Below are 18,046 nucleotides of genomic sequence, written 5' to 3'. Positions count from 1 at the left end.
GTGAGTTTGTGTTTGTGTGGTTGTGTGTTGTCTAAAATGGTTGAGGTTTATTCGTTTTGTTGCAGGGTCTGTGTGTTGTTGGGGGAAGTGATTTGTGTAACGGCTTCTCATCTTTGGTTCATCATGCAAGAAAGAAAGATAAAACTGTTTTCCGCTTTCCTCTTTGATATCACAAGTTTATTTTAAGTTTTGAATTAAAATAGATTCCTACCTAAACGTTTGTGTCTGAAATTACGCTTTACGAACCCTTAATCTATCCTTGTTGCTGCAATCCTGCAGGGCGTTTCACGTGGGATCGTTCTTCGACGGTGGCATATTTTGCAGTTCCATTTTCAAAAACATCTTCAAGCTCGGGTCGGATATCTTTTCCAGCACAATTTCACGTGCCTTTTCGCCGCCATCGTCTAGTATTTTGGTTAGGTCCGCCGCGTACTGTATCCACACGCAGTTCTGGCAGCCGGACATGCAGCAAGTTGTCGGTTCGGGAGGTAGCTACAACGAACGAAGATGGTTTAATAATGCTATGTAAAGTTTTTCTCGAATGCTGTTACCTCTGGCACACTATCATCTGCTGTCCGATCGGAACCAGTTGTACTAGATGAGCAAAAGCGATAAGCTACATTTCTTCGTTGAGCATTGCGGATTGCGTTCAGTATAACGCAGTTCATTGCCTGCACCTTGCACCGGAAGATGCAAGATGTTTGGTATCGTAAATCTAGTAGAAATTGATTTTAGTATTGCAAATTTAAGTAAGGGAATATCACTTCAACCACTTCAGAACGAGTAAAAGAGCTGTTGTTGTTTGAAAAACCGAACAAATTTGATAAAAACAAGCCACCCCAATCAGCTGGCTAATGTTTACTTCTAATTTTTTCTAATGACAACTTCACGTAATCATCCCGTGGCGGGAAGAAGAGTGCCTAGTGTATAAAATGGTTGCAAACTAAAAAGGGGCTAATAAGGGAAGCATAATTGATTGTAACGTGAAACAATCATATTTTAGTATCGATTTTACTGAAAAAGGCACGGTAGGTTAATTAAAACAAAAATTAAATTAAAAACCGATGTCTTGGCTGCGTACGTTCCTAGCAGCCAGTGAACCAGATTCCTTCGGCAAACGTCAACGCAACTAGGCACTCTGAGCGCTGTTTGACGTTTCGTGGTCCCCCCTCGAAATTGCTGCAGAAACGTCAAGTTTTAGGTTGAAGTTACGTAAAATTCGCCTTTGGCTCGAGGAAATCCGTAAGTTTTTCATGAAAATTGTGGTAAATTTGTAGGTTTTTTGCATGTAATCGAATGAGGAAGATGCAAGCTACTCTGGGGAAGCATAATGCAATCAAAAGAACGTAATTGATACCGTGAAAAATGAGTGTTGCGTGTAGATAATCACGAGCCAAGTGTTTTGTTTTGATTTTGCAGCTTACGTATTCCGGCCGAATGAATTCATTTGCGACCTCTCAAAATCCTATAAATTTGCCTATTTTCATGCTTGCATCTATTTAAGTTGTTGCTTCACTTTAATTGTAAAATGTCTCTTTTTAGCTAAACATGAGCTTAAAGGCAAATTACTACGACAAGCCGGAGGGCGACGACCTCTTCGGCAAGATGATCGCCACCAACAAGTACGCGCTGGCCGGCGGTCTCGGCTGGTCCACGGTCGAGGTGATGATGGTGTCGAAGCCGAAGGGCTACCTGCCCACCATTGCCCGGTACGTGTACTTTACCGGTCCGTTCGTCGGAATGGCCTCGGCCTTTACCGTCGGTGCGTACGCTGCCAACAAGCTGCGCGGTCGGGACGATGCGTGGAACTATGTGGCCGGTGCGTTCGCGGCCGGCGGTGTGTACGGTGCCTGGAAGCGAAACGTCGTGAGCGGACTGGTGGCCGGCCTGATCTTCAGCGTGGCGGGCGCACTCAAGAAGCAGTCCGTCGATGAGGGTTGGGAGTTCTTCCCCGAGGTGAAGCACCACGCCGTCAGCTCGATCAATCCGAACCGGTACGACTTCACACTGACGCAGGAACGCGAACGAGGATGGACGACCGGCAAGTGAGGTGGAGAGCGGGCGGTTTGAGACGAGCGAACTTTAAAACCCCGGTTCTCGGTTCTGTTGTAAAGCATCTTAGGCAATAAATACTGTGGATACTACAGCCTGTTTACGAGCGGAGATGTGCGAACTCGTTGCTGTCTGTAACTGTGAAACGGACGAGAAAGACGTTTTCTGAAATTCTACGCGGAGGCAGGGATAAACACAAGCGGAAGAAGTGAAGACATTAAAAATTACATCCAATTTCAATCATCAGTAAATTAGCTTCTCCAAAGCAAAGTGAGCCATGTGCGCTTTGCATATGCAACGGGAAATGTACAGGTGGAAACGGTCCCCATTTTCATGTGGTAGGTTAAAAACACACTTGTATCCCTTCACATTCGCCCTACGCAATGTCAGAATTTCCCCCTTTTAAAAACATTCGTTTAAGTTAATTCAACCCGAACCGGGTCCATTTTGGAAACTCCAACCCCTTTTCCACGGTGGTGGGTGCAGCGCGTATGCAAGCGGAAGTGCACCGAGCTGGAACGGATGGATCCTTCCGCATCCCTAAAAGCGCGGGCCACGAGGGTGTGTTTTATGTTGAATTTAAAATTTGTTCCCCTTTTTCAAAAAAGCAAACAAGTTTTTTACCCTACATATCGACATGCTCATCGCAAATAGGTGTATGGCAAAGGTCCAATGCTATCTGTGAATCGATTAATTACTTTTAAGCGCTTCTGCTGCATTTCTTACGGTGACCCAGACACGGGGGAGTTGTTGTAATTGAAGTAACGCCATTAACGTTTGCTCTAATTGGTGCTTAAATTGTCACCCGAAATGTGTGCTGGTCAACTCAGGAAGACAAAGCCAAAGCGTTCTCACACCTACCCACACCAAGAACCACTACACTACACCGGTGTCTTCTTTTCGTTAATGACCCAAAACCAACACATTTCTATCCCTCAGAGCGTGGTTCGGCTTGGTCGGCAGCATGGTCAATGCACTTTTGAATGGAGCAATCGCGACGGCGTGGGGACCTTTTTTTTAATCTTTCCGCCAATGATCATCAAATACAGTCCTCCCGTGGTTGGTTGGGGCTCGTGATTGCTCACGGTTGAAAGTAAAACAAACTGTGACGTCGTCGTCGTCGTCGTCTACCGCGGGTCATCAACCACTGTAGCCGGAAGTGAAGCGCATTTTTCATCATTTTTCTTTCTCATTCGCGAAATAACGAAATAAAATGGAAAAATGGAAAAAAAAAACGAGGAAGAACCTCAACGAGGAGGATGGTTTAAGCAAGCGTGCGTCAGAATCGAGACACGTGAAGGAAGAATTTTGTTACATTGAATCAAACCGAACAGATTGGAATCTAAACCTTGTTTTACAGAAAACATTGGAGAGATTGCCACCATCCAGTCCAGGCTGCAATAGGTTATTTATTCACCTGGGCCAGTAGCAGGGGAGGTTCTATCACTCTAACCCTACGGAATTGTATGACGATAAAAGCATGCTGGGGGGCTCGTTCGATATCTGCTTTCCCTCTTCGTTTAAAAGTTCAATACGAGAGTGTGTGTAGTGTGTGTCAATAAATCGTTTTCCGGTGGAAAAACGAGAGCACGCAGTGGAAGGGTCAATGCGCACGGTTGGTTTCGTGCAAAGGGGTTGCGCGCCCATATATCGTGTCGAATGAAGCGATGAAGGTAGAAGAAGCTTGGCCTGCTTAGTTTATGGTACGTATAGAGGGTGAAAAAGAGTAATGTGTTACTCTTATCAGTTGATTGGTACGCAATCGAATCGGATCCCAACATGTAACATGTGCTGGGGTGATATCACTTATCGGAGTACCACAAGTGAGAGTCTGAATGGATCATTCTGCTACTTTTCAGCTGCAACGAACGTGTTGAAATCAGTTAAAACTGCACAACAAAGCGAGGCTTTTTATAAACTTTAAACTTCTCATTTATGTTGTGCTTCACATTTTCCCTCTCTCACGATCAATACCGTTTTTTGAAGTACAGTTAGAGATAAAAATGCTAAACAAAAAGCCTTAAAATGCATTCCAGCAGCCTTCTCCATCTCGGTAGCACCACACACACGCACACACCTAATGGCGACAAATCTATGCTTAACGCGATGGAATGGCTTGGAAAAGAGAGATCTTGCGAAGCGTGATCGGACGTCGAACAACCAACACGCACATGGCACAGCACACCATTTGAAGGTTAGTTTCCATTGTTGTGTGCCCAAGATATTGGACGCGTTTCAGTCCCGTCGTGCCTAGTTTGAGTAGACGATCGGGAACAAAGGGAGCTTTTGTCTCGGGTCGCTCTACCCAACCGTCCAACACGTTCAAGGGAGCATCGAGCCAAACCCATAAGTCACCAGCAGCAGCGGGGTGAGCCTCTGCTTTCTCCCCCTACGTTTAGATCACTTCGTAGTTCATTTCCAGACACCTCCCCTGGATCATACATCATCCCGGGGGAGGCATGGAAGAATTGTGATGATTTACCGCTGCCTGCCGGGCAGCATTATTGGAGGCATTATTTCACGCGCATTACAGCCAAACACTCGAACAGGTGGTGGGTGGCACACACATAAATGGTGTTTTGTTGGGATGGCTACCTGTTGACGTAAAAATGGTCTCCAATAAGTTAGCACAACACACGGTAGCAGCCAGGCGCATGAATCGTGACCAAGATTGCCAGCATTTCCGGCCAGCAGTCACTCCTCTTCGCGGCATCGAACTGTAGGAGGTGTGGCACCCAAAAGCGGGGTGCCTGTTTGTTGTCTGATTAACAGCAATAGGGAAGAAGGGAACGTGGAACACAGAAAAGGGGAAAACCATCGTCACCCGCACACGCATACACACTGGGCAGAGGAGATTCGGTGGGCCAGTGCCAGTGACACCCATTGCTGCCATGGATGACCAAGTTTTGGGACCCGCTTTGGGAACGTATCCACGGTGGCATTCAAGCGTGATGCAACGGCATGTAAGCCGCCGACGCCGTGGAGACACAATCCGATACGTAAATATATATTTGTATGCATTTTTTGTGTGTGTCGTGTTACATTAGAAAACATGATTAAAATTCAAACGCATACCAAAACGTACCACGGTACCACCGGTTGCGGATGGTTACATGTGCGCGAGCGCACCATTGCGAATACGCGCCAACGACCCGACTAAATTCGGGACTTTTTGTGGTACCATCATCATGGATGGGTGGATGGGAAAATGTTGGATTGTGAGCGTTGGCAAACGGTACTCGCTATAGAAAGAGAGAACCGGGCAGTGTAGTCCAACTACCGAGTTCGTATCAAATCAAATAAATGGATCATTTGCAGATTATGCTCGCGAAAATGAAATCATTCAGCGCCCGGTGATGGTAGCTTTATCTGAATTATTCCACTGTATTACTGTAAACTTCGTGGGAAATCGTTGAAATGGAGTGTGTTAGTAAGTTTCAGTTTTTTTGTAAATGAAGTCATTCTCCGACAAGAGTCTGTTAGCTTAAGACAGTCATTAATTTCATGCTCAATCGGGCATCAAAGTACCGTCAATTCATTTGATAATAGACAAACAAAGTAAAGAAATTAGGACCTCAAAATTAACCCAACTGTGAAGGGGAATAGCATGCAAACCCGGAACTTTCATCTCATTGTCCGACCGAAACGATCTGACTGTCGTTTTATCCCCTTCGAAATTGTAGGTCCCGTGTTTTCTTGAGGACCCAAGAGGCGTCCCATTATCCCACTCGCCTTAAAGACTCATTAAATGTATCGCTTTGGGACGCGCAAACGGATGTGATGCTAGGAAAAGGGGAAGTTCCCGTTCCCAGGAGGAATACTGAAAGAAAAAACCAGCCTTGAAACAAACCAGACCAATGATTCTGATCGGACCAGTCTTAAAGAGGTGCCTTTGCGGCAGAAGGAGAAGCATCATCACATCCTTCCTTGCGTTTCCCTAATTGGTCTCTAATGCGTCTCGAATGATGTGGTCCCTGGTGGGAATAGAGCATCGCTTGCGGTGGGAACGAAAGGGTACAAAGAGGACCAAGTTTCAATGTCACGCACAGAACATGACACAGATACAATGTTGAAGATGTCTTGTTTTGAAGTAGATAAATTGTTAAATTCATTACTTCCTTTTTGGTGCATCCCGAAGAAAGGGTTATAGTACATTTCAATAAACTGTTAATAAATCTACACCACCTTAACTGTTGTACACGCACCGAAACAATGCAACATGCAAATACCCATCGTTCCCATCATCAAGAATGCAAACCGGAAGTTCGCCCATCCACACCCGGGACACACGAGGCTCAGCAAACGCCAACGAAGAGCAATCGTTCGACAGAGTTCCGTTCCAGAGCGCTTAACGCAAAAGGAAGTGACCGTCTGGACGGCGGGTGGATTACGTGAACAACAGATTGCGAGCAACAGCAGAGCGTCAGAAGGGGATTGGGCACAGCACACAGCAAACACCTTTCTGCACAACAGTGCTGCGTGTGTGCAGCTGCACAAACGAGCTTCCTTCTAGCGCGGCCATCATGCTTCCTTAGGGCTCGCGTAACCTTCATCGGTATTCGAGCGCACGTAGCGCGTCCGAAGCATACGCAGCGCAGTTGTAACTTGGAGAAGAATTGATTGCATTAAACAAAAAAACGGGAAGAAAACGAAATAAAACAAAATCTACCTGGAGAAATCTGAGGATGATGCTGCTCAGGTGAGATGAAGCTTCGTAGAAAGAGCACACACACAAAAAAGGGATTATTTATGCTTTTGTAAAAGGCTCACACACGGCAGTGTATAAGGGGAATAGTGAAGGATTTGGTAAAGATGGTAAGATTCTGAAGGTAGATTAACTGCTGACGAGATTCTGGAGAGAGAAAAAAAGGAAACCAACTACAACCTGCTGCTGCTGCTGCTGTTGCCGCTTTTTTGACCATTTCTTTGCGTCTCTGATCATGTGTCGAAGGTTCGGTCGTTGGTAAGCTTCCACCGGCACAACCACCGGCAGGAATAGGGACCATATGTCGGCTTCTGGAGCTGCTTGCCGACTCTGTGAGTCTCTCCTCTCTTTGAAGTGTTGCATTTCCTTTTACATGTTTCAAATACGACAAAAAACAAGCCATCGTACAAGTTGTAGAAACTGGGTTAGTCTCCCTCCCTTTCTCCCTTTCTTGCTCACTGTCTCTCTGGGGAAATGAACCTAAAAAATACAGTTCAATTGGCCACGCGAGCCATGTCTCAAGAAGGTTGTTTACGGGCATGAACGGTTCCAATTTCAATTTCCAACTTTCCTTCTATATTGGCCGGTCCCCGTGCGCCACCCTCGAAGAAATTTGATCACTTTGCAATGGGCACCTACTGCGCCATTCTGGCCCATAATTTAGACCGTGTCCTGCATTTCCTGGTTCGCTTGGGGAATCAGGCAGCACACGGCAGGCAAAACCCACGAAAAACCCACCGTCAAGTGGTCGAGCCGTTGCGGAAGTAAAACCCTTATTACACAATCCTGTCCCGGCCACTTTAGTTCTGAAAATCAAACGCTCCGATAGGGAGCCGATAAGCCGATACAAGTTCGACAAGTCGTTCGGTGTATTTGGTGGTAGCTCACCGTACAGCAATATAGGTTGTATCGAAATACGAGCAAATAACCACCCTCTCTAGAGAGACGGTGTAACATTTTGTGAAGATGAAAGTTGATACTTTTTGCTTTAAAGGGGCGCGCAACGACGTGGCGCTGCCCTTCAATCAATGGTTTGATATTTATATTTTACATGAAGCACATGCATACATACACGTACAGATGTAGCGCGTCCAGATGTTTAAATAAAGTCTTTGCTGCCATTGAACAACTGGTGCGAAACCCTTAGGTGTATCTGAACACTTAATTTTACTTATCACTTAAGTGTGATAAAATAATTAACTATGAAGAAACTTAATAATATATCCTTTCCTTATTTCCTTGGTTATCTTAATAAAGGAACAAAATCAATCAAAGGGTTTTAAATTCTACGAATATCAAAACTTCCGCGAAACGAATGTTATCAGCTTACATTTTATCGGTTACTTAAGTTAATTAATCTGTCCGATTGAAACAGAATTAACGTCAGTCGCATTACGTCTACGAAAGAAGGAGTGTCCTGGCTTACGTTTAGCTCTTAGTGATGTGCGAAATTTGAAAGACAAACTGTTACACAGTGAAATAGTGTTACGGATTAAGCAAGATTTTACAAAACCTACCAGTGGAGTATGAAGTTCTATGTATATTGTAAAACTTTCTTTAATTTTAGGACGTCATCGTCGGTGCTGATAGTTTGTCCAGTAACTTCATCCCTGAAGATAAACAAGAATTCAACAAAATGCAGCAGATAATAACATATAAGCCTTTCAAATTCTACTACATTTGATGTTCTACTGCCTAACCACTGAGTGAGTGTAACAATCTTTGTTGAAAACCAACACGTTAGAACTACCGAGCAGTAGCTACAATAATCTTACTTTTTAACTGCCCACTAAGCCTGCGTGCAAGGTTCACATTTGTACGGCCACTCCCAAGGCTTGTCAGTCAATAGCGGCGTTCGAAATCTAGTCGATAAGATATTCCTTGGAAGTGAGACATTTAGGTTTGACACGAATATCTTACACTTTATATCAGATCAATCGTATCTAGACTCGTTTTCTGGGTATACACGGTTGCATTTGAAGTGCCGCACCTAGTTTGATAACACGACGATACGAGGTTAGGCAACACAATAAATACAGTTACTGTTTCCACAGTGCTTCCCCCATCCAGCATAGAGAAGTAGCGATTTAAAGACATACATTAAAGTGGAAATCAAGATTCCGTTCCAAAAAGCATCGACATCTCGACAACTGGTCGAAATCACAAGCCCTGCGGAGGTACTACAACACGATGACTCAAATCCCACGCTGTGTGCCCGGCTCCACCAATAGGGAACAAAACCCACCCATGATGGCCAGATGATGAAGTGGTGTGACAAATTTATTGGACATTTAATTGCGCTTTAATGGGTTTGCAAACATGGGTTTCGGACGGGTAGATTTGTCATTACTTTGTCCGCAAGCCCCTTTACTTCCAAGTGGTCGTCGGGGCAGCAAACGCCAGCTGGCATAGCGAAGCAATCTTCCCTCGGCTAGGAGAGTGGCCATTTTTAGAGATAGGGAGGGAAAACATTAGGGGGTGGTGAATTCGTTCACCACCAAACGGGACGGTTAATGGTGAAGAAGTAACTAGCCAAAATTGTACGCCAGCAGCAGCAGCAACATTGGCAGCCGGGCAGCAGTCGGGGGTGGAAAGTTGTTAATCGGTTGATAGGTTTATTGCAGAGATGGAAGATTTTCACAGGGTTCGTCAAATTTATGAACGCGTTTCCCTTCCTCTCTGCACGGGCGGAAATTTGACACCGCCCGGCCGGGGTGAACCCCGATGAATCGCCGGGTCTCTTTTGAGATTGCCCGCCAACCTCTCAAACTCTGTTGTTTTTTGGGGTCGGTTATATTCAGTGCGTTCGTGTAGCGGACCAGCCGGCCGGCTTTATTGTGTGGTTGATAGGTTTTGGAAAGAAGTCTTTTCCCAATTTCCGCCGGTGCGGCCGGTGGGTGATTTATTGCTTCCGTTCGACGGATCTATTGACATCAGATAATGCACTCCGCTCCAAAACGAGAATCCTCGGGCCTTAGATAAATATTATTCTTTCTGCCTCTCTAACAGAAGAAGGGGCACATACTGGCGCAATGAAAATCTTGATTTGTTTGCGTTACACGGCATTGGAACTAAAGAGGGGCTGAATAAAAAGGGGACAATCTCCGCACGCCCTTTGAACGGCGAATGAATTTGTATGCAATTTCCATCTTATTTGCTTATCCTTTTGTCATCTAAACACGACGTGATTGAGCGAGGGGTTCAGTTCGGAAATAGAAACAGTTTCAAAGCAATAAAAAAGTGGCGATGACTCAAACAGCCTGCCCGCTGTTTCAGTAAGATAAATGTTCCACCACACAGGGATTAGCATTGTTCAAACATTTGAAACACTTGTGGCCTGAGCGGAGCGTGTGTACGGCATCTCTTGCGTAAGGGGAGTTCGATGCTGGAAAATTTATCGCCTGACACACAGCCCGGTTCTCTAATGTTCCGTTACGGGGCAGCATTTAAAAAGTAATGATTCTAATGTGTTTCTCATTATTCAGCTCGCTAGCTTACAAGCTTAACCGCAGGCGAGAGGAGAAAGGTCTTGACTTGCGATTTAAGAGGTCCCCTTGCTTACACTGCAACCACACCAACCGACCAACCAATTACTCCATCATTCAAGGAGCAACGAAATTAAATTCTTCCAACGAAAAAAAAGGGGTACTACGAGTTCTCCCCTTCTCTCTCTCTTTCGCTGGGTTCAAAGTAAACATAACAACGAGAAATTAATTAAATCTTTGAGATGTACACACATAGGGTTAGATCCAGTGCGCGCGCGCCCTCGTTTTGAATGGGTTTAATATTTCTTTCCTCTTGGTGGTGCTTGAAATGTGGCTTCCCGTAAATCAAAGGGCACGGCTGAAACGCGTAAACGAACGGTTTTGTGCGGGTTTTTCTTCCCCCCACCTCACACCGAGGTTTTCATCTCGGCGACTATAAATGGGTTGTTTTGTGGAGTGTGTTCAGCAGAGGTTTCCATTTCACTTTTCCACGAGCGATCACATTCTCATGATCTTTTGGAATGAAAGCGATGATCTATCGTATCATGGGCATGGGCCTAGAAGGGCGAGACCTTTTTAAAACGAAAAATATAGTTCCAAGAATGCCTCCTGTCTATTGGAAATGAAATTCTTTCCAATAAATTCTAATACCAAAATCTCGTTTCCCCGAGCACCGCGCTAATAGTATTACCAATTCCAATCAGTCTTCCTTTTTTTTTAAATCATGAATCTTTTCATGCTCTCCTGCATCAGTCACATCCAATTGAAACCCTGCCCTGGCCGTGATTGAGAACCAGCAGATTTTGATTTCAGCAGCAATCAAGCGCTCCTTGTGATTGCGTTTAAAAAGTCCCCGTCACCAGCCGTCGTTTTGTCAGAGCTCGCGGACTGATGTTATCCACTCTCCAGGGCCTGGCCCTGATTGAGGCTGCTGATTAATTAACAATTACCTAATGACGCTTTCAGCTCATACTTCTGCAAGCACATCCATTGGAAGACGTGTGTGCGTGTGTGGGACGATGACGAGGATGCCACCCGACATGGTAGAATCCATTTCATTCATTCTGCACGCAAATCAACGCTGATCATGGTGCAGCAGTCTCCGGGACAGCGCATTAATTGCAACTGTAACTGAGCAGGAGATGCAACACACGAACACGATCATGTCTCATGGGAGGTTTTTGTCGTGCTAAAAGTGGTGTCCCAACACCATCGGGGGGGTTTGAACTGCGTTAATGATCTATGCGTAAATCATCCGGAGTGTCGGGACGTGACCGGGTGACTTGTTGTGTTTTTTGCTGTTTGTTGTCTGCTGACGATCAGCACGCCGAGTGAAAGGAAACCATTGGAGAAGCGGCCAGAACGCAAAATGCAGCCTTTCCAAGCCGGATGAGCCCATTCTCGGTGCTGCTCAGAGTACCGAAAAATCTTGCCATAAATTCAAATTTACGATCACCCGCAACCGCAGCAGCAACCGCAACATAATGACATCATTGTTTGAAGTCTCTCACGTCCACGCGGGTGTGTGTGTAAAATCAGAAGCGATCGCCCAAGCCATCCTTCATCAATTTTCTTCGCGCACAGGATTCCAGAGCAGTAATAGTTGAGTAGTGGGTAGGGTTTCGATTTTAAAAACCCATTTCTCTGCGTGCAATACTCCCTCTCTCTCTCTCTCTCGGTCCAAAAAAGGCTGAAGAAGAAGCAGCAAATAGGGGAACATTAAAATGAGGAATGAAACCGTTTAACGCGGCGCAGTAAATGATTTTTCTTTTGCGTCCTGTTGTGCGCCCTAAAAAGGGGTAAAAGCGAAGATTAATTCCACTTCGCCCGAAGACGATCGCGGAGACGTGATCGTATGAAACGTGCTCGACTTGGGGTTTGCGCTACGATCGGTACCCCCATGTCACAATTCGTCCCGCCCTGCCATGAACAATTTCTTAATTATTTACTCACATACCATTTGCTACACGGCTGCGGCTCCATGTGTTGTTGTTCTCTGGGGGGTTTTCTTGGCGTTGAACGTGTGTTCTAGGGGCGTTGTCGTTCCCAAACAACCGGATCTAACGCCTCATTATTTAGAAACATTTTCTGCACACACACTCATGCCTTCGCACCCTTCCAGAAACGTTATGCGCAACTGGTGACAGATTCCCGAAGCGGATGAAAGTATGTTGCACCGGGTGCAGCATAACAAGATGCACATCTTGCTCTTCTCTTTGTGCCCTTACTTCGCAGACCTTCGCCGGCACAGTTGCGTGGTTATTTGTGTGGCGAAAACATGCTCCAGTGTGGAGGGGTGCTTTCGTTGCTCGTTTGCATGTCGGTGTACTTTACCGCGGAGACACACAGCAGCACACAGCTCTTTTCACTTCTCCCTTCCACGGTTCGTTTTGCGTTCTTCGTACGAGGACAGCATCCACAAAGGGGGGAAAGGGAGAAGAGCAAGCGGTTGGATGGCTCGTTAGTTATGAAAATGATGATGCACGCAATTGCAAATCATACACGGCTTGTTAAACCTTCCGCCAAACCATATATCCTTGAGCTAATGAAGTCGAAGAAAGTGCGAACAAAAACCCCCCGTCGCATGTGTTTCGTTGGTCGTCGGCGATGACCTTCTACGAGGACACATTGGAGAGGGTAGAATGCATTGGCTTCTGTTGTGGAAACCTTAAGAAAATAACAAATTGAATAAAGGCTAATAAAATTAGTTTCTCTTTTGTCCACCGGTTTATTAACCATCTGTACCTGCATGACTACTGGTGTTGAATTTTCCAAAGCCCAAACCCACATAAACCCTTCCGAACAATCAGTGTGCCCGATCAGTTGCTCTTTGTCCCCGTAGAGAACCGCTTTTTATGATCTCATCAGCACAAAAATATCATATCCATAGAGCATTACCCTCGAATTCGAACCCTCATAAAACCCTAACCCGCTTACATTGGAGCTCAAGAATGCACCGCCGAAGTGCATCTTGGCTGCAAACGCGAGCAGAGAGATATCACACAAAGACGACAACGAAAAAAAAGGCAACCGTATTTCGTTTTCTTTTCTCACGCTCTCTTGAACGCTTCTCTCGCGTGCAGTTTTGCAACGAACTTTTTCGCCGTCCCTTACCTTTCTTTCTGTGTTGTTTGGTGGGTATTTTTGCACAATAAAAAGATGAGGAATTTCCCAAAAGGTCACACTGCAACTTTCTTCCCCTACCTTTTGCACCCGGGCGAAGCGATGATTTCATAATTCGTACAACATGGAACACATCAAGCTACGAATGCAAGCCATTCCTACCTGTAGACTCACATGGAACATGGCCGTTTACAGTTGCCTGCAAAATTGGCCCTCGCATGTTCCTCCAAAAAGCCCTAACGCGCTGTCGTAGTTGTTAGGATTCGATAAATAAAAACTATCGCGCGTCTACAATTCTCCCTCCGCAGAATAATATTGGTGCGTTCGGTTTTTGTGTGCAATCGGACCCGGGAAGTAAACAAACATACACAGCGCTCTCGTTTGTCTGTTTGTCTGTTTGTTTGCTTGCCAGCGTTTTTTGGCCCAGAGCATCGGGGAATAGCGTGTACGCCTGAAAGTAACGTTGGCCGCCAGTTGGCCCTTGAGAAACGTTTCCTGGCTTTGCTAATGGTATGGGTCAGTACAGCACCCGATCGAATCTCGCCAAAACGGCCGTTAACGGAGGTTTATGCGGTTACCTTTTTTAAAACTGTTTGCTGCCTTGCTTTCGTGGTGGTTGCTCTATTTCATGCGATTTAGCGCTGTGGATAGCGTTCCCGCACATAGCAGGGTGCGTTGCAATAATTTCCCCGCAAAAGGAAATAGAGCAATAAGATAAAGAAAGCGCATACTGCACACACGACGGTGCTGCTGCTGAGGGGATCGTCGTTGTGGAAATTTCGTTTAAATATTTACCATTATTGCTATCTGTTTTTGGTCTCCCTTTTCCCTCCACGATTGAAGTGGCATGCTCGACCCATGCTGAATGCTTATTTGAACAACATTTCAATATGAAACCATCTTTCCGGGCCTTCGGGCGTGCTGGGCACAAGCGTCTGCGATATGTTTACAAAACAGCAGATAACGCAAAAGGAAGCAAAAGACGCCAAATGATCCTTTTTCTTCTTGGTGGTAGGTAACCGACTGGCAAGGTCCCGCCGGATGCGTTATTTGAGCTTATCGTGTCCCTTTTTTAACGTCGATCAGCCACCATTTTTTTGCTCAATAGCAATCTCAATTCCCGCCTTTAAATCGGTTCCACATGTAATCGATCTATCACGATGAAGCACAGACACACACACACTCAGCGGGAAACGAAAATTCATCCATCGATCAACGTTAATTGAAATCGAAACTTCAAAAGCGACCCATTACACATTTCACTCCTTTTCTCACTTTCCCCTCACGGCAAAGCAGATGTGAGCGAGACGCATGCCGACTGGTCATCCCGCTTCTCGTGTACGATACGCACGCGGCGCGCATGTGCCTCTGTCTATTCCTACTTACTGCGCTGACCCCAATAACCTTCCAATTACAATTGAATCTCGTACACTGTACACCGTCACCATCGCGCTCGTTCACATTCGTTGAGGTAATGGTGTGTGGGATATACAACGATGTAACCTTTCTAGGGATTGAAGAGATATAAAAAATGAAGCATCTACTACTGCTGCAGTAAAGATGAGATCATCTTGTGTGTAGAGGGTCAGATTCAATCTGCAGTTTAAAGCGGTGAGCTGACCTTATTAGCAGATTTAAGTAGAATTTCTTTTAGGACAAAACATCTTTGTAGAGATTTGGAATTCTCCTAATATGAAAGCGTCTTTGTGCATCTAAGTTCGTTTCTCCGCATGTTTGCGTAGAAACAAAGGCATACTGTTGCACAGGTTCCTGATTTTCGTACCACAACAGACACTCTCCTGGCTTAATGAATCTTTGGAATTTATCTAAACGACCTACACATAATGGAAGCACTGACATTACCTATGCCAACTGTCTGACAACACAGCCCCCCCTCGCTTTACCAAGATTCCAACGGAACAAAGCGCAGCCGGACCCTGTTATAGTCCGCGCCACAAAGCCAGCCACAGCGCCGCAGTCAGAAAAGCTGCACACGACAGCAAACAAACTCGTTTCGTATCTTGGGCCCGCGGGAGTAGGGGGAAACCTTCCGCTGTTGCCCGTCACCTTCGCCCGTGTGCCCTTGAGTGTCAGAGCTCAAGCAGTCCGACGCCGCCGCCAGGGAATGCGCTGGCTCAGAGGAATGTTGCATTTTTGCCGCCTTCGTTCCTTCCCCGCATCTGGAGTAGGATTGGAGTAGGATCTGCCTTCCCTTGCACACATATCGCAAAGAAAGATTCATTAAGCCCCTGCACGGAGATCGTCTGGTGGGGGGATTGGGACCACCACAAACACGGCCGAATCAATCGCTTTTGCCATTTAAATCTGTGACCGCGACAAGGTGGCACCAACACCAGCTAACGGGGTTGGGGATTGAACCAACCCTCCCCGGCGACGTGGAATAGCCACAGCTCAATTGGAAGTCACCCGTCCGCGCTTGTGTGTGTATTGGTGATGGCCGTATACGATCGCCATTACTCATCTGCATACCGCTGGAATCGATCGTGGACATGTTGGACGAAGGGTGTTTCCCGCTACCTACAGCCAAGACAGCGCTCCTTCTTCTCACCCCATCTTGGGCGCTTGTGAATGAAGATGACTCACCCTCTCTCGTTCCGTGTGTCGATCGGTAATCGTTGATCGTCTCCTACTTCAAACGACCGGAACGACAAAATAAAAAAGGGTGAACTGGTAAACGACGAACCCCCAGAATTCTTGGAAAAACCGGCACTGTTTCATTCTCTTTGAAGATCTTCCGATTCATTGATGAGACGGCCGTTCGTTCGCCCAATTCCATTCGTTTCGAAGCCCCTTAATGGAACCCAACTAATGAAGATCGCAGCGAATCAACGGAGAAGACGCGTGATTCGTTTTTCCAGAATCAAACTTCGACAGTTAATGTTCATGCCCGCTTTTTTGGGGAATGTTTCAGGTGTTGAAATGTGTAATGGTTTCACTTTTTAAACGAATCTGCGCACAATCAAAGCGAACCGTGGACATGCCGTTTCCGGCCCCTCCAGTGCCCGACTCCGAGTGGAGAAAAAAGGAAGGAGAAAGGTGTGAAAAATTCAAACAAATGTTCAACTCCAACGGAAGTCGAATGGAATGAAAGTAAACAAAAAGTGAGATGGAGAGATAATACCCCTACCGAAAAAAAAACCACCATCAATCAACCAATTCCATGCAGTTGCTCTGCCATTAAACACGCACTGTTGTGAGTTGCGAGTTCGATCGATCGCGGCAATCAATGCAACGATATTTTTCCCCTGCCACGGGTGTTTAAACACCCCACCGTACAAACGCACGCTAATGCTTTTTTGTTCGCCAGACACGTCGTCATCTCGTGAATGTGTCTGCTCCACTTTTACCATGCTCCCATGAGCAACCACAACAAAGCAACACGCAACATTTCAATTACAACTGCGGCGTCCCACGGATATGCACAATGGCCGTGTCGTACCGCGCATTCGGCTCTTTCGCGATCGGGCGAAACGAGACGATCAATTGGGCAGGCGACGAGCGAAAGTGTACCAGAGATTTGCTTTCCAGAAGTGTTCGCCGTGTGGTAGCAAAGTTGAGCTCTACACCCTGTTTTAAGTGCATCGATCTCCTATGCTCGAGTTGTTTTGCATGTAAAATAGCAATATTTTGCTAGACAACAACAAAAAATCAAATTTACATGATCGTTTGTTGATCTAGTTTTCGTAAGCGACCAACTCAAGCTTCGTAAATAAACACGATCAACAGCCATGAAACGTATGAAATTGAGCCCGACTGCTTTTACAAACGTTCAAGCTGGTCATAACTGGCAGCTACGATTGGTGCTCAATCCAAGCATACACAAACAAATAATTACGGACCAATAGTTCCCTCCGGAGGCTGTGCTTTTGTAGCGGAAACCCAACACCCGTACCCGTGACGGTACAGTGTGTACGATTTGTTCTGCAGCGAACAAACAGCGGTTATGCGATTGAGCGTTCATGATGGTTAAGTTCAAGCACGACTCTGTCATACGATATTGGAACCACCCTTTTCGCCTGGTCGGTCGTGTTGACATTCATCATCTCGTTTGGCTTGGTTTGGAGTTGTCCAGTTTGGTGTACATGTGCCGGGTTTGTTTCCAATTGTTGAACCTACTTGAGTGCAGGGGATTTGAAATGCAATATTGTTTCAATTTCTGTTGACACTAAGCTGAGTTATCGTTTGTGCTGTAACAATAACAAACAGTGTCCAAAACAAAGCGTACATCATGCTAAATCAGACTACAAAAAGAATTTCTTTGCCTATTTTATCAGAAAAAGTCTCTCTATACATTCTTATACATTCGGTTGCAAACTGAATCCAAACAATTCCCCGTTTGTTAAAACCAAAGCTCAAGTACCTACGCTTCGAACGCTTCTCGTCTGTTTCATTCGATTCTTGGCCAGTCTTTTGCTGCGCATCTGGTTAATGTTTCGATGTTCTTGAACATGGATCTATTGACACCGATACATTTCAAACGCTTACAAGCTAATCACGCCGTAGAGCGAGATTCAAACAATCCCAAACCCCAAGTCAGCAATCGTAAGGCATTCGTTTTCGTTACCGGAATGCTTGTGAATATCTCTTGCTAAAGTGCGATCTTGTTCTCAAGATTTGCTTGCGTTCGTTCTACACTCCATGAGTCAAGCCGTTTCACTGA

The 18,046-nt window shown here is 45.7% G+C and overlaps 2 protein-coding genes across 2 annotated transcripts; one reads left to right on the top strand and one right to left on the bottom strand.

Moving 5' to 3' along the window:
* Positions 1 to 153: 153 nt before the first annotated feature.
* On the bottom strand, positions 154 to 982 carry LOC120894753 (oxidoreductase-like domain-containing protein 1). Its single transcript, XM_040297583.1, has 2 exons — positions 552 to 982; positions 154 to 492 (listed from the first exon to the last, which is right to left on the bottom strand). The coding sequence occupies exons 1-2, from the start codon at positions 666 to 668 to the stop codon at positions 286 to 288; spliced, it is 324 nt and encodes a 107-aa protein (XP_040153517.1). The 5' UTR covers positions 669 to 982; the 3' UTR covers positions 154 to 285.
* A 127-nt stretch (positions 983 to 1,109) lies between these two features.
* Positions 1,110 to 2,190, top strand: LOC120894682. The gene is made up of 2 exons (XM_040297464.1): positions 1,110 to 1,242; positions 1,543 to 2,190. Exon 2 carries the CDS (start codon positions 1,549 to 1,551, stop codon positions 2,047 to 2,049), a length of 501 nt encoding a protein of 166 aa, XP_040153398.1. The 5' UTR covers positions 1,110 to 1,242; positions 1,543 to 1,548; the 3' UTR covers positions 2,050 to 2,190.
* The last annotated feature ends 15,856 nt before the right edge of the window (positions 2,191 to 18,046 follow it).

The sequence above is a fragment of the Anopheles arabiensis genome, chromosome 2 (genome assembly GCF_016920715.1).
Source record: "Anopheles arabiensis isolate DONGOLA chromosome 2, AaraD3, whole genome shotgun sequence".
Lineage (NCBI taxonomy): Eukaryota > Metazoa > Arthropoda > Insecta > Diptera > Culicidae > Anopheles > Anopheles arabiensis.
This window is presented reverse-complemented; position numbering and strand designations above follow the sequence as displayed.